Consider the following 24,904-nt stretch of genomic DNA (forward strand, 5'->3'; position numbering starts at 1 on the left):
AAAACCTGGGCATTCAGGTCGATAACTGTCTCTCCTTCAGGGCTCAGGTGTCGGGCCTAACCGGAAAATGCTTTGCCATCCTGAAGATAATGAGAAAGTTCCTGCCGCTTCTTTCCTTGGAACACAGAAAGACCACTGTCCAGGCCCTGATTGGATCAAGGCTAGACTACTCTAAAATCCTTTACCTTGGACTGCCTGACTACCTCCTATCGCGTCTTCAGGTGGTGCAGAAATCGGCGGCCCGCGCCAACTTTGGCCTCCCCAGGAGAGCAAGGGCCAGTGAGCTTCTTGAAACTCTCCACTGGCTTCCCATGAAGAAGCGGATTACCTTTAAGGCCCTGACCATCGCGTTTAAAGCGCTTCATGGCACAGGTGCCCGCTATCTTCAGAAATGGGTCCGTTTTTACTCACCATCCAGATCCTTGCGCTCTTCAACCCAGGCCAAGGCAGTCACTCCCATGATCCGTCGTGCTCGCTGTGGTGGGCGCTCTTTTAAACATCTCGCCCCTCGGCTGTGGAACAATCTTCCTCTCTCTCTCAGGTCCAGCCCCAATCTATTGGCTTTCAGGAAAGACTTGAAGACCTTCCTTTTCCTGCAATAACACCGTCTTGCTGAGCTATGCCCCCTTCATTCGTCCGTCTTTCTCCACTCTGGACTTGTTGAGGCTCCGACAGCGCCGGGACACTCCTCGGAGTAGCCGTGCGCTATAGAAGCACCCCTTTTAACATTAACATTTAACATTAATACATACCACCTATCATGTAAAATCTCCAGGGGAAACTTCACCAAAAACACGATCTTAGAAGCGCAGAATCACTCGGGGACTCTCTTTAAGGTCCTTAAGAATCTAGCTGGAGCAGCAGACCTACCTGAACCTCCTGTCTTATCACCTACCCAATGCAATAACATTGCTAATTTCTTCCACGAAAAAATAGCTACGATATACGCCAATTTTACATCTAACAATGATGATATTGATATCAGCTCCCCTACATCTCTTAAAGAGGATCAACGAGAGCCCCCTATGAAACAAGAAATTAGAACATGGCAACCAATAGACGCTTTTGCCTTTAGGACTGCTTTGAGTAGCATTAAATCAGGTTCACCCCTAGATCCTCTACCTGCGCATGTCCTTAAACAATTGGACATTCCTATCCTGGAGGTACTTAGAGCATTATTAAATGCATCCCTAAAGGAAGCTGTACTACCTAATGACTGGAAACACGCCATGGTAATCCCCCTGCTAAAAAAGGCCAACAGTGACCCCGAAGTGTTCTCCAATTTTCGCCCGGTATCTCTACTACCGATCATGTCTAAAATCCTAGAAAAACATGTTAATAGGCAGCTATCAGACTTTGTCAATGACAATAATCTGCTGCACTACTCACAATCAGGCTTCAGAAAAGGTCACTCCACGGAGTCCACCCTACTTGGGGTCACTGAGGTTATTCGACAAGAACTTGATACGGGAGGCACGGCGGCACTCATCCTTTTAGATTTGAGTGCCGCATTCGACACCATATGCCACACCACCCTCATCAAGTGCCTGGAAGACATTGGAATTAGAGGGAAAGCACTGAAATGGTTGGAGCAATTTCTCCTGCATTGTACTTATCAGCTCTTCTCCAAAAGCAATCGGTCTGAAGTACATACGTCCCCCTATGGAGTGCCCCAGGGCTCTATATTGAGCCCCCTCCTTTTTAATGTGTATGTCGCTCCCCTAGCTAAAATTTCAGAAGAGATGGACCTCACCATTTATTCATACACGGACGACATCTCTCCCCTTCGATCTGGACTACTCAGAATGGCCAATTGGCTCCACTCTAAAAAATTAAAGCTGAATGGGGACAAAACAGAGCTATTAATTTTTGGCAATCAAAAGAATTTCTGGGGCCCAACTCACTGGCCCGTGGAAACGGGCGCCACCCCGACCGCGGTTCAATCCGCACGCAATCTAGGGATAATAATCGATGATAAGCTGTCCATGCAAACACACACAGCTAAAACTGCCTCCACATGTTTTCTCATCCTCAAATGGCTGAGAAAAATATTGTGGCAACTGCCAGATGGGGCTCAGAGGACTGTCATACAGGCATTAATTACGTCTAGATTAGACTACGGTAACGTCCTATTCTTAGGAGTTACGAATAGCACTCTGAACCAACTGCAAGTAGTCCAGAATTCCGCGGCCAGAATGCTCCTTAATCTCCCAGGACGCACGAGGATGACAGAACATCTTAGAAATCTACACTGGCTGAGAGTGACCAGCAGAGTAAAGTTCAAAGCACTGTGCTACATGTACAGGATCAGGTCAGGAGCAGCCCCGAAGTACCTATGCAAAATGGTCCAGAAATACCTACCTGTGCGTAACTTACGCTCAATGAATCAAGCGAAATTCATTGTGCCCAGGGTAAAAAGGGCTCAACTAGGAGGTCGCTCTTTTTCCTTTTTAGCACCGGCACTATGGAACTCACTCCCCCTCCAACTACGGCTAGAACCATGCTATCTACGCTTTCGCAAGGGAGTGAAATCATGGCTGTTTAATCAATAATTGTCCCCTCCTTCCTTACAGTAATACAGATCCAGGGTGCCGGGAAACCCTCAGGGTAGCTGTTGCGCCATACAAATGCAATAAATAAATAAATAAAATAAGTAACACCCCTCAATCTAGCTGTAAAAATAGCCTATTTCAAATCATGACTTGAAATTGGTGTAATTTTTAGTTCTTGCCAGGTTTATGTTTTCCAAATAAAGGTCATAATAAATATGGATACTAATAGGGGCTTTTAGGTAGCCCTTTCATCCATTGGCCTGGTCAAATGTCAATCAAGTCTGTCAACAGAAACCTAACACGAGGAAGAAGGGTAAAACAGGGAAGGGTGAGAGAGAAAGACAACAGATGTCTTACTGGTCACAGATTAAAAATGTTATTACTGGCCTGGAGTCCAGGTCAGCACTTTAGTAAGGTAAGCCTCTTCTCCACACATAGGTTACCACTTGGTTGACATAGAACTCACTCTGGTAGCTATCTGGAGAGGATTGGTGTTAGTGCAAGCAAAAGACTGTAAGACAAAACATAGTAACAGAAGTGTGTGATACTCTAAGCAGACATGTGTACCCAAATCATAAGCTGATGTTGCAGTAGTGAGAGCAGACATCAACCTGAAAACTGGTTCCCATGATGCCCAGGCATTGGATACTATATAACAGTAGCTGGTCAACTGTGGCCAAGCAAAGAAAACCATGCTGCAACAAATAAGGATAATAGTACTTGGACACAAGGGAACTAAGACGGAACAACACAACCAATGTGTGGAACACTACTACAGGTGAACAAACTATTGAATCAAACTGTAATGTGTTGCCAAGCAAATGGGTCCTAGAGCACAGGCATGCTTTTCAACACTACCCCAGTTAACACAGAAGTGCCTGTTAACCCTGAAGTCTCACTCCTGTAATGGAAAGCGGTCCAGCTTCTAACTTTCCAGCAACCTGTCCTCAGAAACTTCCAATTTCTTTCCTCTCAGAGTTTATTGATTTTAAAATGATTGCAAAGAGTCTTAGTAGCAGACTCCTTGCCATTCCTGTGATGACTTGCCCTTAAACTCATGACATAAAGGGAATCTTGGAAAGACGACCAAGATGATATGAGTCAATAAATATGTTAAAGTACTCTCCAGTATAAGGAGTTTATTGCTAAATCCTACAATTTCATTGGCAAACTTAATCTAAAACGTTAGAATGTCTGCTGTTTCACAATTGGTCCTTATATATTTAATACGAATAGTCACAGATGCCCATGTTTAGTGGACAGCCATACCTATTTGCCTTCTTGATCTGTCTTTCAAGTGCAATTGGCATCAGTTATGTATAAAAATGAATAGCAGCATCATTCATTTTACTCTGCATAGATTAAGCAAATGTCAAACACCAGCATTTGCACATATTTAAGAGCTCTTTATCAGCAGCATGGGTTTCTATAATAAAAACAATATTATCTCATTGTATTATATTTAAGTAATCGGCTGCCTTTTTTCTCTTTGTGGGGCACTTAACACATTTTTGATTAAGGAATTCACCCTTTAGAGAATGGATATTAGTCATGTTTTTGCAAATAATTTTGGTACCAATGCCTCAAACTAGAGACAGTTTATATCAACATTAGCTCCTCAGTCAACAGTTGTTTGGGAAAGAAATTAAAAACAGCATCTTAACAACAGAAAGACACAAACAAACAACAGTGGTCATGACAAACCACTTGTAACTTAACCAGTTACAATCACAGACCATGTCTAGATGTAAGTGCCCCAGAGGTATTGAATATAACATATATACAAAAAAAGAGCATAACGTTAGCTGGCTTGTTTTGGTGAAAGTTATACAAATATGTCTCTTTTTCACACTTGGGGTATTTCATTGAGGGAAATCATTAGCCCTCTGTGATTGGTAGTGACTGACACATTTTATAATTACTTCATATTGTTTATTAACATTATTGAGTGTTGCATTTTTAGGTATTTGTCAAATGAACACTTAGTAGAAAATAAATAAATCTATTTTGAAAATTATACACTCTCTACTGACATTTCAAAACGATATTGCACCATTTTATAATTTGGAAAGGCCAACTAACTTACCATGACCTTGATTCATAACAACAAAAATTGTATTCTCTTATTTAGTAGATTGAAAAACCAAAGCAAATCAATCTGTAAAGTAGACACCTCGGCAATGGCTAGAAGGAGAGGTTTTTAGCAATTAAAAAAATGTAAAGCTATGTTGTAACATTTTGCTATCCATTTGATGTCTTGTAGAAAATGGCAACGACAGCAATGATGCAGCAGAAAACAGAAAGCACTGGAAAGAAAGGCCATCTCAAACCCTCCTTCACTTTTTAGATGGTGTTGAAATCATGTCAAACTCTCCAACTCTGGTGGAAGGGGACATCAGTAAGTATAGTCAATGTCACCACCAATAGCTTTTAAGATCCTAGCATCTCTAAGTTTGCAGTTCTTCGAATATCTGTGGAATGTTTACACATTCAATCAGTCCATTCTTTGTGAAATAATGTTGTAACCACATTGCAAAAAAAAAGACAGCGGGGCTAGTGTGATGTCATATTTCATACATTTATTAGAGGAATTGGGAACTGGCTGTGGGTTATGAGTTATTAACATTAATAGACTACATAGTAAGGGTTACACTAATCATGGTCGATCCTTCAACCTCCCATTTTGGAGGTGCACATTCTAGGCACACCCACTTGCAAGTATCTCTGGGGGTACATCTGGCAGATGAAGATGCAAAAAGGGATTATTCCAACTACTATCCTGAACAGGGGATTCCAATGAATCCCCCGAGAAGGTTTAGAGGGCCTTGGGAAGCTCCTTTCAAAGAGAGGTTGACTCATTGCATCTCAATCGACCAGAACTAAAAATTGGTTCAGAGGATACCTGGTTCTGGTGCATCCATATAGACGGAACTGAAAAAAACAATAGCAACTTCTGATCTTCACAAAAAATATTGTGATGGGGTAAACGGCAAGGCTTTTATTTTGCCATTTGGTAAACGAACTTGTACAAACTTGCCTTGTATAAGCAGAAGCAAGTAAAGTAGGAACAAGAAAAGAAAGTCAAAATGAAGAGTAGACAGAAAATGGAACACACATCACTATCAGTATGTACCAAAACAAATAATAACTTCTTAGTTTACCTCTTTGGTCCAAAAGGTTATTTCCTAGCAGTACTTAGTGGCTATCCTCTTTTTTGTCCAACTGTATTTGACAAGCTGCTTCCCTCCTATTTGCTTTGGTAGCAAAGTAAATGACCTTTGGAACCTCTCGGCGTTCCTTCCTCTGCTCAACATTCTTTCATTTTTATCTAAGCCCCTTGGTCATCTCAGTGTTTGTCAACATGTTCTTCCATTTAGTTGGTTCTTTATAAAGAAAGTGACAACATTACTACCTGGAAGCTCCTCAAAACCTTAATTGGTGTACATGAGTCTTAGAAATAAAATGCCTTTGATAACCATTCAGTGTGAGTCTATCAACATTTCTGATTAAGTCTGATAGGGATTTCAATTCTTCTGACCATTTTACAGGAACACTAAAGTGAATTTCAGAACAATAGTGAGAGTTATTAAATTCTCTGTTAATCTGAACAACCCCACTCAAAATACTGCTAAGTACCCTCAAAGTACTGCAATGTTGCTAAAATTCAAATTTCCTGACTATCAATACTTACGGCCCGATTACGCTGCAGTAGGATGCTTTTCAAATTACATTGTTGGTTTCAAATTCGCGTTTACGTTGTGGGGATTATGATACTTGTTTTCAGCAGGCTTTTCATGCTGGGCTTTTCTACATGAAAAGCCTGTCAGAAAGCGACTTTGGGGGCCCCTAGCAGGGCCACCTTGCCACAGCAGGCTCCGGTCACGGGACCCAAGATAAAAAATAAACGAGCAGGCTGCGCCTATGCAGCTCCCTGCAGACGACCACCAGTGTGCTGGATATTTATTGCACGGGTACCCCACACCGCCCCCGTGAGACTTAATCACACGCCCGCCCCCAGGGACACAACAACTGGCGACGAGGATGGTCTTTCCTACCCTCACCTCACAGGCCCGCATTGCCGGATCACGCCGCCCCTCAGCTGCTTGCCTGATCCAACCGGCGCAAGTCCTCTGACGACCGCACAGCATTGTCCTACCCATGCCTCCTGACGGCTGACACAACGGTGACCTCCTTCACTGTGTGGCCCTCCACCCATGCATCCTGCAACTTGTCCTCGCTGAGTCAAATTTTTGGCACCACCACCCAGGGGCTGCATGCCATGCTCCCCGCCTGTGCATCACACAAGTCTTCCTGCTCCATGCCTACCAAAGGGGCAGACAACTCTAGAGCTGAGACCTACCTCTAGGCAAAGCACTGTTCTTGGTGTTGGGCCCTCATCCTCCTAGTGATCATCTGGATCACTTCTCATAACTCTTCATGGCCGACATTGGGGGTCAACACAGTACTTTCCTCTTAGCCTTCTGCAGCTACCTCCACCAGCGGCTCATGGACAAGGCGCTCATATAGTAACCTTATGGTCCCCTTGAGGGACAAATTTCCCACCAGACTTTGGCCAATGCACGCTGAGATGCCACGCCTATGGCATCAAATGACCATCGAACCTTCATTGTCTCTGGGGGCTCATTTCAAGCCACAAAGAGGGCAACCTGTATTGATCACCTCGAAACATACTTTGCAGCAGTGGGGCTGGAAGTGGATGGACACCGACCTATGCTCGTTCCTCTAGGCCAGTGGTCTTCAAACTTTTTAATTCCGCGCCCCCCCAGTGTAGAAAAAGAATTCACCGGGTCCCCCCTGAAATTTCTTAACAATTATCTATTAAACTGGCAATGCTTAAATATATCTAGACTTATTTAAACATTGCAGCTAAGTTCTGCCACTGTATTAGAATTGCAAACAAATACATGATTTCCGAACATACTATTCTGGTGAGGCAGGCCTTACTAATGTGCAAAGTGTATCCACAGTGTGATTATTCGAAATGGCAGTGGGAGTCCCTTCCCATTTGACACCTTCTCCCAGCCAAGATTTAAATGACAAAGGACGTTAATGGTGGTCCATTACAGACGTGCTTACTGCTGCTCGTTTTTTAGGCGAACACAAAGCATAATGGTTCTTCTGGCGCCCCCCCCCTGGGATCACTTGAAGCCCCCCTAGGGGGGCTCGCCCCCCCAGTTTGAAGACCTCTGCTCTAAGCGGTACTAGAATACACAAACTGTAGGCAAAGCTGGCCTACGCTATACCTTTGCCATGCTCAAAGACGCCTTGAAAGCCCACTTCAAGCCTCTAGCCAACCCGGACATGCATTTCCTCCTTCGCCAAGCCTCCCAAACGCCAGAAGAACCAGTTGAAGAGTTCTAGGCCAGCCTCCAGGAGCTTGCAAGCACTTGCACCCTGCCAGAGGAGCAACATGATCATTTTGGGTTGCTCCCTCACTTTGGCTGGTTCCAAGAGCTGTCAAAGTCATGGGTGGCCCACATGGAGGCAACACTTCAGCGCACCATTAAGACTGAACCAATTAGGAAGGTCGCTGGGGGGCATGGCTTGAAGCTGCACACTAGAGGTGCTCCTAGCTCAACAGCGGCTATAGCCTACTACCCAACCAAATATCCAGACCTGCATAGGTGCCCATAGCACCGCGGAGAGTATACCGCAGCCCCAACAATCAACTGAGAGACTGGCCTCCTGCTTAGAGCGTTGGGGAACCCAAAGGTGTCGGCGGAGAGGGATCGGACTGAAGCATGTGAGGCCATGAGAGGAGAGGAGCGGGTCAGCGATGTTGGCAGAGCCGCGCCCACAAGCCAGGAAGTTGCATCTCCGCCTTAATGGGGTCTGAGGGGCCCCACTACCCATGGAAGGATCAGAGGAGAAGTTGCGCTGCAGTCAGCAGCTGTTGCCCGGAAGATATGCGGCCTGGGGAAAAGGTAAGGCTGCGTTGACATGCCCGCAGCCAGATTAGCCGGAGCTGTTGTGCAGAGAGACGGCAGGCAGTAATGTAACAACAGCTGCAAAACCCAGGCTACTTGTGGGACAGAAGAGGTCGGGAAGCGGCCCCAGACCTTGGCGGCAACAGGGAGTGAGGTCGAGACTGCGCACTTGGCGGGCCCGACCTGCTCTGAGATTAGAGGATTACGACTGACTGATCCGAGCTCATGGGCCAGCAGCATTTGGGGGAGTGAATCAGAGGCAAAAAGAGACCAGGGAGAGACTAGGCCTACACAGTGTTGGTGCCGGGGGCCTGACTCCTGGCTGCAATGCGTCCCTGTAGCTCTGGGCCTTCCTCCCTAAAGAGGACTGTGAGACTGCTGGTCGGTGTAGGGGAAAGGCCTTAGTAGTGCCAGAAATGAGGAAGGGCCTGTTGGGGGCCTAGACAGAGAAGTGGGCCTACGTGTAAGGAGAGGCAGAGGAGCCCCAGAACATAGTCTGCATACCACTCGAGAGAGGCCAGGAGTCTGGGATAAGAGCAACAGAAAGGAAAAACTAGGTGTACTGCACCGTAATTTCCGGCCCGCCACCTGTCCCTGACTCAGAAAAGAGATGGTGAAACCGAAGGCCCTTCACACGGAGCAAGCAAATAAGATGGACAAATATGCTGTCACAAAACACTCCATAGAGGTCCCGGACCGTCAGCCAGAGGAGGCAGGAGCGACAGAGCCTTCGCTGTCAGCTAATATGGCTGCCATCACAGACCAAAAGGGTACTATTGATCCATAAATAGATACTGTCACTATAGAGGTCAATCTTTCAAGGGCAGATTTCTACAAAGTATCAGAAACAGTAACCAACGCGGAAGAGAACATAACACAGTAACAACATACCACCCAAAAATTAGACAAACAAGTCCAGCACCTCAAGCAACAACAAGGAACCATGGTGACAAAGCTGGAGGACCGAGAACGGCGGACACGCCAGAACTATATACGCGTGGTGGGCGTCCCAAAGGGAGTAGAGTGTTGATTTATTTTTGGAAGACCTCAGGAATGGATCAATGCTATCACAGCGCTAAACTGCCCTCTACCATTGTGGACTCTGCTAAATCCCTGGGAATAACCCTAGAGGGTAGCTTGAACATGTATGGCCATATCAATTTGATGGCAAAAACTGCAAGATTTCACCTGCGTTACCTAAGAAACCTGAAACCCTTCCTCGACACTCCCGACCTAAAAATGGCAATCCAGGCACCAGTCATCTCCAGACTAGAATATGGATGCTCTACTTTCGCAGGTCTACCCAAGAGCTCTCTGGCCCCACTGAAAGCCTGCCTCAACGCCGCCGCCAGCCTCCTAACCGGTTCAAAGAAATTCGACCACATCTCTCCCCACCTCAAAGCTATGAACTGGCTTCCTCTCGAGGCCAAAATCCAACTTAAGCTGGCCTGCATTACTCACATGGCTCTATACTCCAATTCCCCTGCATTTCTCGCCCATAAACTCGTGATATACAAAGGAGCCAGAAACTCCTGGTCTGCCAGAGACATTTTGCTCCAACCAGCTTGCTTCTGGAAAAAAAAAACTATAATCGGGCCTTCTCTGGGGCCGCTCCAAGAATATGGAACTCACTCCCGCCCACCATCAAAAGACTTTCGTCTTTTGCACGATTTAAAAAGGAGACCAACATTTTCCTAATGGGCAATTTCCTCACCTAATGATCACATTACAATCACCTCAGCGACCTTGTTCCACCCACGATTATGGCTTTATCCATGGCTTTTCCGGATGATACCTTCCCGGCCCTTCTGGGCATCCCACCCGGGAGTTTAGACTGCTTATTTTCTTGTATAATGAACCTACCTGTTTTTTTCTTAAATGTATCCAGGATTTGAGACTCTTTGTTTTTCTGGTATATTGTATCTACCCCTTTGTATCCCAATGATATCCTCCACTCCTCAGTCTTTTGTATACTACCCGTCAATACTGTAAAGCGCTCTGATACCCTCACGGGTCTGGTTTGCGCTCTGATATCCTCCACTCCTAAGTCTTTTGTATACCACCCGTCAATACTGTAAAGCGCTCTGATACCCTCACGGGTCTGGTTTGCGCTCTGATATCCTCCACTCCTAAGTCTTTTGTATACCACCCGTCAATACTGTAAAGCGCTCTGATACCCTCACGGGTCTGGTTTGCGCTCTATAAAACATTAAAATAAATCAACCATCTACACCCTAAGCGCCTGTCGAACTTCTTCTCTAATGAACGGGCACACAGGGCCCCTGTCCCAAAACCAGGAGCCCTGCCCCGAATGATAATTGCCAGGATTCTCAATTATTGAGATAGAAATGCCATACTTTAGGCAGCACGGACTCACGGAGATCTCAACCACGAAAACTCTACTATCTGCTTCTTCCCCGATTTTACCTTACAGGTACAAAGACTGCGCCAAAACTTTGAAGCGGTGAAGAGAGCTAGAGGGATGGCGATTGGGAAAACATAAGTCACAGAGAGATTGTAGACAGCGGGGAGCGGGGCTCTGGGGGGAGTCAGCGGGGGAATCATGAAAATATAAGGGGCCGGCCTTCGCCAGTTTGGAAGCTGACTACCCTTTTGGGGAACAAAGTCGTATGAGGATAGACTACAAAACATTAACTTTACTCCTACTGGTTTGGTGAGATGGACCCAGGGGTGGCTCATGACGTTCCGTGGGAGCAGGAGGATTCTGTGGACCAGACAGCGTGCAGAGGAAAGGTAAATGGGGCTAGAGATGGGCTATGCTTATTTCGAAAATAGAGGCCGCCAGGAGGCTCCAGCCTACCCCAGCGTAAAGCATGGTTATTATGGGGTACAGGCGCTCTGCATGTTGGGGTTGTGGGTGGTTTTACGTTTTAGCAGGGTAGCAAGGAGGGGGGTACTTTTCAAGGGGATAGTTTATGATCAAGTTCGACTGTTTTGCAATGTTTGTGTTACTTGTTTGCTCAGGCACTCTCAAAATTGTCCTAACCAATATACTAGAGCCACGAAGTAAGGGGATGGAAGGAGCTTCCTTCCCAAAGGCACACGCAGCCACTTTTAGGTTGACACATGGGGCCCGACTCCCAGATCTGGTCAGCCCGACCATAATCTCACACGTACAGCTCCAATATTGCACTGAAAATTTTGAAGTGGAATGTCAATAGTCTGGGCAGCAACGTTAAACGCACACTAGTACTACAATACCTACAAAGGCACGCTCCGAACGTGTTTTGCTCCAGGAGGCCCACCTGAGGGGGAACCAATGTAAAGCTCTGGCTAGGAATGGATATGAACTCCTAGCATATGTGAGGTATACATCGGGGTCTAGACAAGTTGGGATAGTAATGAAATCATCTATTCCATTCATTCCGGGTAGGAACTAGTTTGACCGTTTGGGACGCTACATAGCGCTGACTGTTACATGGGAAGGAAGAACGTTAAACCTTTGCTCAGTGTATGCTCCTCCAAAACCTCATAACGACACTTCTACGGACACTGGGTGCTAATCTGCTTGAACTTGCCTTGGTTACGCTGGTCTTGGGAGGGGACATGAATGCAGTTATGGATCCGGAGATTGATAGGTTATCAGGGACCTTGGGGTAACTGGTAGGGATAACAAAGTGGGAACAGACAGTGCGGACTAGGTGTGATAGTGACCGAGTAAAGACCCAAGGGCATAGGGAAAAATTCCCATCAGAAGCCACACTGTACCGCCCTCTTTCACATCATTTGGGTACTCCTTGCCCAGGAGACATAACAAAACGGCCGGTCAGATGTTACCATGACCGTTTGTGGATATGAAAGAAATGTGTTAGTGGAGGGAGGTTTAATTGAAATTATCAATGTTGATCTGACAACTGAAAAAAGCAGTGTAAAGTGAATAGAAAGTGAGTGGTGAAAAACATTAAAATTGGATGGGCTGGGTAGATGTCAATGGTTTATTATTATCTCCCGGTCCTCCAAATCTAAAAGACAAGTGCAAACACAGATTTGACATAATATCCGTGATCAGTAGTGGTCAACATGTTTCTGCATATCTAAGAAATAGTTCCATGCATTCGTCAGGACCCGTTGTAAATTAACTACTGCTTTTTGTGAAAAGTAAAAGATATCACCTGCAATGTCCAGGTTGTATATTCAACCACATACTGTTACCGCACCGTACCAGAGATACGACATCCACAGGAACGACATATAGAGCAAACGACAAAAAGACAACATTATGTCACATTCACAAGGTGTGTCATATTGGTATAGTACATCCTTTTATTTCTCAATGTGTCCGAATCACATGATCTGGGGATTAAATTCATTCCAAACCACTCACCCATTAGTTGTGGTTGTTGCGCTTCACCCCACCTGGCTGCAGCTCAGGTAAACGGAGCACCGCTCTAGATCAGAAAAGTTAAAATGTAAGGACGACAATCATGGCTTTATTTTTATCAATTGTATAGCGCCGGGAATTCTGTTGGTATATACAATCCCCATGCGCTATTTCTTAAACCGAATCCGTGTTGTAAAAAGTACGGTTTATAATTCTCACGTTTTTTTCTACATTATCTAATGACTAGGTTTTTGAATTTGATCATAAAGGTTATTGGCCAGCATTGAATATGGGAACTATAGCAGCTCAATAATCGGTCTACCAATAAGAATGTAATGTATTCGAGACCACATGATAATGAGACCGAGCTTGATTTAATGTTCATGTGGCTGCGTGGGTTATGAATTGCAAAATCGCGCCAAATCGCGCATCCACGGTGGCAATCACCAATCTGTTATTCATTTATGTTGAGGCCTCTGTATGCTCCCTGTATGCCCACAAGAGTTATCAAAACGCAATCACTTGCTAAAGATCCATGTAAACACTCATGTGCAGTGTCGTCAAGCCGGCATCTCAGCGTCTAAAGGCATTAAACAGTTCATACCAGCACATACGCCTCCAAAGGCGTTTAGACAACTGCGCTTCTGTGGCATCACTCACCTCTCCGTCGGTGTCTCTCAGCAGTCATCCAAACTGTCTGGGGGGGCGCCGAACGGAGAGGGCGCGCCATATTAAAAAGCTCAATGTGTCACGTTTCCTGTAGCGTCGGTCACGTGATTTACGTGCATGACAGGATATGTAGTTCTTGGTATCCCGTGTTTGTAGTTCATTTAAAACAAAGTCGGGGAACCATTCAAATATTCAGAGTAGGCATAAATTGACATCAACATGGACATATGTTATTATTGGCAGATGGTATTAATTTATCTGACATCCTTATGTCACTGCGATCACTTGGTTCCTATGTATTACAAAAAGTCCAGGTCTACAGGCGCCATATTTGTAGTTCTTTTAAGTAGGAAGAATTACATGCCAACACCGGACATGTTGATAGCCTAAGTTAAAACCTCCCTATATAATGTTTCGGTATTTATGACGAGGCAGTGCTGTGTTTAGGTATGTCCATCTCTATTATTAGTTGTACTTTTCAGATTTGTGGTATATCCATCAATACAGAATAGATGGACTGAATATCTGCTTAACTTGGGTTTTAACCCTATTCTGATGATATTTAGTATATATGTTAAAAATAGGATTATCCAGAGGTTGTAGGTTCAGAGTGGATAATCATATGATATTATCATCAAAGGGCAATCCAATCACTTTCAGAGGGACATCCACGGTATCGGCTCATTTAACCCATCTTTATCGCTATTGAGTTTGTAGACCCATTTCTGCTCAATTTTGAATAAAAACCGGGCCACATCCGGACAAGAATCAGGTATCAGAGGCTGTTCCAGAACAGAACAGTCCAATGAAATCATTTGGACCATGTCCAACCTCCAAAAAATGCGCTGTTAGACGGGTGGCCTGTTTGCGACAATGTACCGTGCTCTTGTGTTCTTGTATTCTTGTCCTTATCTTCCTCGTCGTCATACCTACATATTGTTTCTGACATGGACAGATTATCAAATATATGAGGTTTCCGCTATTGCAGTTTGTAAAAGTGATCGCAGTGACATAACCGCAGGATGTTAGATAAATTGATAACATCTGCCAATAATAACATATGTCCGTGTTGATGTCAATTTATGCCTACTCTGAATATTTGAATGGTTCCCCGACTTTGTTTTAAATTAACTACAAACACGGGATACCAAGGACTACATATCCCGTCATGCACGTAAATCATGTGACCGACGCTACGGGAAACGTGACACATTGAGCTTTTTAATATGGCGCGCCCTCTCCGTTCGGTGCCCCCCCAGACAGTTTGGATGACTGCCGGGAGACACCGACCGAGAGGTGAGTGATGCCACAGAAGCGCAGTTGTCTAAACGCCTTTGGAGGCGTATGTGCTGGTATGAACTGTTTAATGCCTTTAGACGCTGAGATGCCGGCTTGACGACACTGCACATGAGTGTTTACATGGATCTTTAGCAAGTGATTGCGTTTGATAACTCTTGTGGGCATACAGGGAGCATACAGGGGCCTCAACATAGATGAATAACAGATTGGTGATTGCCACCGTGGATGCGCGATTTGGCGCGATTTTGCAATTCATAACCCACGCAGCCACATGAACATTAAACCAAGCTCGGTCTCATTATGATGTGGTCTCGAATACATTGCATTCTTATGGGTAATCCGATTATTGAGCTGCTATAGTTCCCATATTCAATGCTGGCCAATAACCTTTATGATCAAATTCAAAAACCTAGTCATTAGATAATGTAGAAAAAAACGTGAGAATTATAAACCGTACTTTTTACAACACGGATTCGGTTTAAGAAATAGCGCATGGGGATTGTATATACCAACAGAATTCCCGGCGCTATACAATTGATAAAAATAAAGCCATGATTGTCGTCCTTACATTTTAACTTTTCTGATCTAGAGCGGTGCTCCGTTTACCTGAGCTGCAGCCAGGTGGGGTGAAGCGCAACAACCACAACTAATGGGTGAGTGGTTTGGAATGAATTTAATCCCCAGATCATGTGATTCGGACACATTGAGAAATGAAAGGATGTACTATACCAATATGACACACCTTGTGAATGTGACATAATGTTGTCTTTTTGTCGTTTGCTCTATATGTCGTTTCTGTGGATGTCGTATCTCTGGTACGGTGCGGTAACAGTATGTGGTTTAATATACAACCTGGACATTGCAGGTGATATCTTTTACTTTTCACAAAAAGCAGTAGTTAATTTACAACGGGTCCTGACGAATGCATGAAACTATTTCTTAGATATGCAGAAACATGATAACCACTACTGATCACGGATATTATGTCAAATCTGTGTTTGCACTTGTCTTTTAGATTTGGAGGACCAGGAGATAATAATAAACCATTGACATCTACCCAGCCCATCCAATTTTAATGTTTTTCACCACTCACTTTCTATTCACTTTACACTGCTTTTTTCAGTTGCCAGATCAACATTGATAATTTCAATTAAACCTCCCTCCACTAACACATTTCTTTCATATCCACAACCGGTCATGGTAACATCTGACCGGCCGTTTTGTTATGTCTCCCGGGCAAGGAGTACCCAAATGATGTGAAAGAGGGCGGTACAGTGTGGCTTCTGATGGGAATTTTTCCCTATGCCCTTGGGTCTTACCTCGGTCACTATCACACCTAGTCCGCACTGTCTGTTCCCACTTTTTTATCTGTATGGTGTTGGGGTTGGTGTACATAGTTGAATGACATATTTGTTTTTGACCTCTTGGTACCCTTTGTGTGTTGAGATATATGGTTTTGGGGCATGTGCCTAGTGTGAGTCATTAAACTCGCCCTTGGACCCTCCGATTAATTTGTTTGGTTCATGTAACTGGTCGGGAGCCACTAGAGGGCTTTGTAGAGGCGATGGGTCTGATAGACCTATGGCGCGCCCATAAACCGGCAGACCGTCAGTATACACATGCCTCAGCCACACACAGCAGCTATTCCCGGTTGGGCTACATCTTTAAGTTCAGGGTACAAGCAGGATCATTCCGGGGCACAACCTATAAGGCATGAGGTACCTGGGAACATTCCCTGTTGAGGTACAGCTTCAGTGGCCGGTGAGAAAGGCCCTTTGCCCCAGAGGCTAGATCCCTGGTATTTCAGAAACAAACAGTTTGTCTAAAAGATTCAGAAACATACTACACAAAAGACTGAAGGTTCAGTGGAATCGGTTAGTACCATGTGGGAGTCATACAAAACAGTGATCAGGGGGTATGCCCAGGCACAAATAGTCATACAAAAGGAAGAACAGACTAGAGATTTGGAGGGGCTAGCGAGAGAGATTGGTCGGTTGGAGTCAGAAACTTTAGAAGGGAGGGACCAGGAGTCCTCCCTGATGCAGCAGCTCAGGCTCAAGCGTCAAGAATTAAGAAACCTGGCAGAGCAAACGGCACACGCACAAGCGATAGTAATCCAGAGAAAGCTCTAAGATGTAGGTGATTATATCAACAAAATGATAGCCTGGTTGGAGCGAAGTGACCAGTGCAGAAGCTGGGTTCTTGAGATACATTCCCAAGAGGGCGAAGTGCACCGTACAGGCAGAGATATAACGGAGACATGCACCAATACTACGAATCCCTATACGCCGCCTCCTCAATGTGTTCTGCAGCGGACTGTGCTGACCTACTGCAGGTGATTAATCCCCCCACCGTAACGGCAGAGGACAAAACTGCCTTAGACAAAGATTTCTCAGTGGACGAAATAGGGGGCGCCCTCACTGATCTGCAATTAGGGAAAGCAGCAGGCCCCAATGGACTCCCGTTGGTGCTCTATAAGAGCACAGTAGGTAAAATCGCCCGCACCTACTCACATGTTTCAATAGTCTAAGAAAGTGGGAAAACTACCCCGGGACCAGTATCTGGTCACTATAGATGTGATACTCAAAAAGGGTAAACCCCCCAACGAATGCAGTTCATACAGACCAATATCATTGTTGAATAGGCCAAGGCACTGACAGCCCGACTCCGAACTGTGATCTCCAAACTGATACACCTGGACCAGTTGAGATTTATGCCCCATAGGGGCATGCAGCTCAATATAAGAAGATTACATGGAGGGCTACACATGATGAGAGCAAAACAGCCTGGGGAGGCATTGTTATTTTCTCTTGGCCCGCAAATGGCTCTCTACAGCATTGAATGTCCGTTCACGTTCGCAACCCTATCTAAGAAGATTATATGGAGTGCTACACATGATGAGAGCGGAACAGACTGGGGAGGCATCGTTATTTTCTCTTGACGAGCAAATGGCATTCGACATCATTGAATGGCCGTTCATGTTCGCAACCCTGCACAGATTGAGCTTCAGACCGAGTTTCTGTTCAGGGGTTAAGCTCCTATTTCAAGACCCGCAGGCTAAGGTAAGAGTTAACTGAGTGGTGTCTCGTTAATTTCCTCTTCGAATGGGCACAAGGCAGGGCTTTCGACAATGATATTTGCCTAGCCCTAGAGCCATTGTCAGCTTGGGTCCGCAACGACCCAATACTATCTGATTTACATGGAGGGGGCGACTAGGAGAACCGTATATCTCTTTATGCGGAAGATATCCCTCTATATCTAGTTAACCCTGATAGGTCGGTGCACAGGGTGCTTCATATATTCTAACTATTCAGCAGTTATTCTATTTACACAATAAACTGCAACAAATATCTCCTCTTCCCCTTGACAGGAGGAATCCCCCCCCAAGATTGGCAGGGAATACCCCACTAATTGTTCAAATTAATTATACATACCTGGGCATTCAGATATCCATGAGAGATGAAGACTTCCTATTACATAACTTTTACCAGCAGGTAGAGTGACGTGGCATATTGGAGAAAACTACCAGATAGGCATGGCGGACATATTCAAAATGATGTCTCTGCCTCAGCTACTGTATGTATTACAGAACACCCCATACAAAATACCTATGACAGTATTTCAAACTATTGATAGTCAATTGCAAAAACTCTTATGGGACAGAAGTAGTTCCAGAATCGCTCTGCGTAAACTTCAGAGGGGCGTATACGAGGGAGGGCTAGCAGTCCAAGATATTCGAAAGTACTATTGGGCCTTACAATTGATCATAATTATTGATTGGGTGTTCACTGATCGCAATGATCTGGCCGTCCGAGTAGATCATTTGTCGATGGGAGATAGGGGCTATCCAGCAGCACTTTTCCATAGATGCAGTGAAAAACAGCTCCCATTCCTCAAGCAAACAGTGGTGTGAGCCTGGCATGAAACAACCAAACACTTGGGTTGGGAAGGGAAGCCGATCGGGACTCCACTGTGGGATAGTGATCAGTTAAGGGAGGTGAGGACTTTGAAGGAATTTAAAAAGTCCGGGAAATATCTAAAGGGGGCAGACACTGATAACCTTTGAGAATCTGAGAATTGAATATGAAATGGCAGACACAGAAAGGTTTAAATATTTACAGTTGGACCATGTCCTGCGCAAACATCTTATGGAAGTGGAATCACTGCCAGGATACTCACCCGTGGAAGGCAGATTGCTAAAAACCGGGCCCACCTCCTTAACTTATAAGAACATTATGTACAATTCACCAACTCCGATAGACTCCTTGAGGGCGGCGAGGGAGACAGACCTAGAACTCTAGGAAGAGGTTGATTGGAAGGAGGCGTGCAGAGTACTCGAGAAGTAGCAGTAAGGGCCCGATTTCAACTCATTCAGCTATGTATCTGTCATAGGTCCTCCACTTCAAGATCACTTCTGCATTGGTTGGGCCAATGTGTATCCCGATTCTGTGCGAGGGAGTGTGGTGAAATAGGCTCCTTCTTTCTTATTATTTGGGAGTGTAGCTACATACACAACTACTGGAGGGGAGGGAGGTAACACAAGTCATATCTGACGTCATTGAGTTGGAGATCCCAGTGGAGCCACATTGGCGCCTACTTTGTGTGACCTGTGTGGCAAAAGGGCCCAAATACATACTGACTTGGCTCAATGTGGCAGCAGTAGTTGCAAAACGGAACATAGTTAAGGCGTGGGGGGCGAGCCATCCACCCGAACGGTCTGAATGGGAGGATGATTTGGACTGGTGCTGGGGTGCCGAGAAGGTAGTATACTAGGCCAGAGGATACCCACACAAATGGGATAAGATCTGGGGTAGGTGGAGGGCATACAGGGGCCACTGGCATGGACAGAGTTGGGATGATGGTGAAGAGATTACGGTAATGTCTGAAAGGTTTCGCTACCAGCGGATACAACCAAGATGGGACAAGTTTGGGGGAGGGTGGAGGTTGAGATTTATGATGCCTACTGGCTAAAATGCGCGTACTGCACCCATGTTCTGATTGTGATTTTGAAAGTGTTCTGCTCTGATAATAAAAAGATTTTATATAAAAAAGAAGGTCGCTAGGGCCACGGTGCCGGGCAGTAAACGTGACCGCCCAAAGATGCCTCAAACCAACACATTGTGCAGTTGGTGTGGCGGTGCCAAGTCACACTCAGGAGAATGCCTGGCAAAATGCACAAAATGCTCCATGTATGGAAAGATGAACCATTACGCCAAGGTTTGCTGCTCAAAAAACCTGATGAAAGGGCCCAAGAACAAAGCAACCAACTGTATAGAATGAGTCTGTGTTCGCAAACAGCAACGAAGTTGATGATGATACCTCTGATGAGACTGTTCACGTCATACATGCAGTTGAACCGACTCTGAGCCTCACCCACCATGTCCCCCGCTGCTAGGTCACAATAGAAGTACAGACACTCATGGCCCTCGTCAATCAACTTACTGCCCCTAGTTCTCCACCAGAAGATGCCCTCTCTGCCGGCACTCTGCCCACCACCACTAGAGTGTATGATTTTGGCACCACTACATGTCTCCCTCTTGCCGGCGTCTTCATTACTAAGATCAGACATGAAGGACAGTCCCTAACGGCAAAGGCATACATCACCAGAGGCTGGTCTTACATGCTCATCGGTTGCCAGATGGCTGAACACCTGCCTAGTCTAGTTTGCCTTTGGGATACATGCAAGGGTAGTGGGCTTTCTCCTCAGAGAGTTCAAACACATCTTCCAAGGCATTGGTTGCCTAAAAGACCAAGTAGTCCACCTGCAATCGTTCAGTACCACCCATCACCCTGCACCACTGCCGGGTGACGTTTCATCTTTGGCAAAAGTAGAGACCGAATTACAGAAACTAGAGGCGGCATACCGACGCCTTGGGTCTCACCTATTGTGGTTGCTCTCAAACCTAAACAACCTGGAGAAGTAAGACTATGTGTTGACATGAGGCTTCGTAACACAGCCATAAGGAGGGAAAGACTCATAACCCCGACCATGGACATCGTAGGGGAACTCCCCGGCTCGTGCCGGTTCTCAAAGATTGACCTGAGGTCCGATGCCATCATATTCTCTTAGCACCTAAGTCCCAGAATGTGACAACATTCTCCACACACCTTGGTTTGAGGTGATACAAGCGTCTCAATTTCTGCATCTCCAGCGCCACCGAGGTGTTTTTAGGACATTATCAAGGGAGTGCTGGATGGTCTTCGGGGAGTATTAAATGTCAGTGACAACATTCTAGTCCACGCACCCGCACTGGAGGAACACTTTCACAGAGTAAGTATGGTGTTCAAAAGCCTCCAAGACTGCGGGCTCACCCTGTACAAGGAAAAATATGAGTTCCTCAAGGAGGAGATATATTTCTTTGGCTACTGCTTTGCTGCCAAAGGAGTTGCCCTCTGACCCGGTCAAAGTCAGCGACATTCATTTGGCACCAGCACTGACCACAGTCACTGTTGTCAGAGGCCACGGTCACCTATTGCGGCCGTTTCATGCCGAACCTCACCCAACTCACCGGTCCGCTGCGGGACCTCATGAAGGCACTGACCCCATGGCACTGGGGGACCAAATAAGAGCTATATTTTCAAGACACCAAGCAGGCACTGTCAGAGAACACCACGCTTGCCTATTTTGATTCAAACAAAGACACCCAGCTGGCAGTAGACGCCAGCTACCGGCCCGGGAGCAGTTTTGTCTCATAAACAGCGTGGAGTGGGCCCCCATCGTAAACGCCAGCCGCATGTTGACCCCTACCGAGCACATATGGAATAAGAGGCCCTTTCGATCCATTGGGGGTGTCGAAATTTTCACATTCGCCTATAAATAGCCACCCGTTCACAGCCAGCACTGATCACAAATCACTGATCCGCTGTTTAAGGGACAGAAATTGAGAAATGGATACTCCAGCTATAAGAATACCACTTCTCAGTGGAGTAAAGACCCAGCACCCATAACCCCGCCGACTACCTTTTGAGACACCGATGACCAACCACACCTCATGAAGAGCAGGAGGCTACTGTTGCGGAGGAATATGTAAGGATGGTTGTGGAACATTTGCGACCAATTCATATATCCTTAACCTATATCACAGAGGCCACCAAAACGGGCTACTGCATCCAGCAGGCCTTAGCAGTGACCCGGTCAGGAAAGTGGAATGCCATCACCACAGAACTATTCCAGAACAAGATGGAAACCCAGAGTACGTTAATCTCCCTGCATATCGTACAAGATGATATCAATGCCAAGGCAGATGGGTGTCTGCTAAGATGGCCAGCTCGTTGTACCTGCCAGCCGCTGCCCAACCCAATGGATGGTAGACCTTGCCCACGGGTTCCACCAAGGGGACATCAAAACTAAGAACAGGCTGCACTGCAAATTGTGGTTTCCTGGTCGGGACAATCACATTGAACACACAGTCAGACAATGAGACTATGCCAAGCCACTGGAAGGCCGAACTCTCCGCCACCTATTGTCACTGAACAGATTCCAGACGTTCTGTGGCACCGTGCCAGTGCAGACTTCGGCAGCCCCCAGTGCAGGCATTTGTTAGTAGTCATAGATGGTTTCTTCAAATACCCAGAGGTGAAAATTGTAAAGACAACCTCTGAGGGAGAGACTATTCCAAAACTGGAGAACATCATGACCACATAAGGGAACTCTGCACTGATAATGGGCCCTCTTCAATGGTCAGGGCCATGCCAACTGTCTTATGTCCCTAAGGACCAAGCACTGCAAGATCACCCCTTGTTAGCCTCAAGCTAATGGAGAGCTCGAGAGATTCATGAGGACGATCACCAAAACATTCCATGTAGCACAGACGGAGCAGCAGTGCATCGTAAAGGCCTTCAACGCATTTCTGACAGACTATCGCTTGAGCCCTCACACCACCACAGGGGTAACACCCAGTATCCCGTTTTGGATGAAGGGTCGGGAATGCAACCCCGCACCATCCAAAATAGGAAAAAGACCTCGGATCCAAGCAGCCTAGCACACTCCTGACAACAACATAACCGCTGCATGTTACAGCGCAGGCGAGTCAAGACTCCAAGTATTAGCGTTGGGACTGGGTGCTGACGTGAGATAGGCAGCCAGAGAGCAAGTTCAGACTCCCTTTCTAACGTCACCCATGATGAGTTCTGAGGATCCAGGGGACCAGAGGTCGAATATTTCTTGTTTCAAATGGTACCATGGATACCCTGGGGAGCAACCAAGAGACCGGAACTTTCACCCAGCAGGTGAGCATTTGGCTGGAAACCCTGATGACCCCGAAGAAGAAGCTGATCCACTGGTTCTTTGTCTTGAATGCCCAGCACCTCCACAGCGCCCCCTGGCAGATCCTGAACCCATAACGCAGGCCACCTAGCCGCCGGCGGAAGGAGGCACTTGAGGACCCCACCCCAGTGCAAGGTGGACATGACAGCGGCCTGCTCTGGTACAGTATACGGTGGAACCCCACTCCATCCCAGTATTTAAAAGACTATGTGATAGACTATTAATATAGGAGACCAGGCCCAAGCTGCTACCACCCAAGACCGACAGTATCCTTTAGCCTGAACTGGCAGTGGCTTTTTGTTTGTCATTGTGCTCCTCCCGGGGATGTCTTTAACGTTTTTCCATGTTTCAATCTAGTGTTCTGTTTTTATCTGTTTTTGTTTACTGGGGTTAAGGAGGAATGTAATATTGTAGGCCGAGGTGTGGTGTTCCAAGCTCCCTGGCCCCAGGTACATTTGGTATGTTCTGAGGGTCACAGGAAGCGAGTTAAAAATTAAACAAACGGAACCACAACCAGCTGTTCCGCACCAGATGACAACCAGTGTGCCGGCAATTTATTCATAATGCTGCTTATGTTCGCTACTATAGGTGAATCCCAAATGTACTCACCCATTCATGTCTTCTAACAGATGCAGACAATATAGTGGCCTCAGAGAGGCATGAAAACAGGAAGCAGTGGAATCAAGCAGCACCAGGAACTCTGCTTAATGTTTTAGCAGAAGCAGAGCTAACAAATGACTCCATTCTTCTGGGCGCAGGTATGTATATTTGTGTGATCGGCACAGAGTATAGAGGTGGGTCTACTACAGGGTCCCACTGTCACAAATCATTCCAATTTTTAGCCATTAAAAATAATTGAAGACTAAAATACAGTGATTCGCCAATATGTATAACACAATGTAACCACCACCAGTCTTCACCTTCTCCAGTTCAGTCTGTAAACTTGTAATATTTCTTTCAGCATCTCTGTAGTTGTTTATTGTCTGTTATTTTATGTTGCCAGTGTACTTTTTCCATTCTTCTATGATAAGATGTAAATTTTGGGGTCAGGGGTAAGCTTAGGGTAAAGCTTGGGCATAGAGATCTTGTGATGGTAAGGGATGTGTTTAGGGAGAGTGTTTGAGCTAGTAAACAGGAAAATAATCTAGTGTAAGGAAATGTTTGAAGCCTAGATTCTGACAACTGTTTGCAAAGCAATGAGAAATTACAGATTCCTGTGTAGGGTGGTAAGACATTTGCAAAAGGTAAGGGTTTGTGAATGTTAAAAAATATATATTTTTTAAATGTAGTCCCTTTTTTAGGTCTCGCCTGAGCCAGTGCGCGTGCGTTGCTCTGCGAGACATTTAGTAAGGATTTTAAACTTTGGAACAAACGCTTGTGCGTGTGCTTTTGTTTTCTTCACCCATTATTGGCCTTTGCCTGCGTCTTTCTAAGAAAGACAGCACCCAATTGGCCAAAGGCAGGTGCATGTTCCGCCTTCTCTCTGCCCTGGCCTAGGGTCCGCGGGAGTGAGCACGGCATTCCTCCCTTGTCATGGCTCATTAAGCACAGTGTGCACTTTCAGCTCCATACACGGTTGCTTTCACTTTCGCGTACCGCTCTTGTTTTATTTATTTATTTACTAGAGCGCCTTAATGCCTTTCTGCACAGAACACCCCTCCCACCTCTCAAACGTCAGCCAGATCAATGCTGTGGCTTGTTTCTAATATTCTGCCTCTTTCTGCTCTCCCATGTGCCCCCTTCGAGATCCTCCTCTCCTTCTGCATTCTGCCAGCACCCTCCTACCCAATAGTCATCCACCACCATGTCCACCACCTCCACCACCACG

General features: G+C 45.8%; 1 protein-coding gene across 1 annotated transcript in view; it reads left to right on the plus strand.

Annotated features, from left to right (window-relative positions):
* NEK5 (NIMA related kinase 5) overlaps nt 1-24,904 on the plus strand; it is a 416,861-nt gene that overhangs the window by 369,275 nt on the left and 22,682 nt on the right. Inside the window, exons 20-21 of the mRNA XM_086935035.1 lie at nt 4,816-4,950; nt 23,706-23,834. Of these exons, the coding sequence (XP_086791161.1) occupies nt 4,816-4,950; nt 23,706-23,834 (264 nt within the window). The remainder of the gene's footprint in view (nt 1-4,815; nt 4,951-23,705; nt 23,835-24,904) is intronic.

This window comes from Lissotriton vulgaris, chromosome 8 (assembly GCF_964263255.1).
Source record: "Lissotriton vulgaris chromosome 8, aLisVul1.2, whole genome shotgun sequence".
NCBI classification, from domain to species: Eukaryota; Metazoa; Chordata; class Amphibia; order Caudata; family Salamandridae; genus Lissotriton; species Lissotriton vulgaris.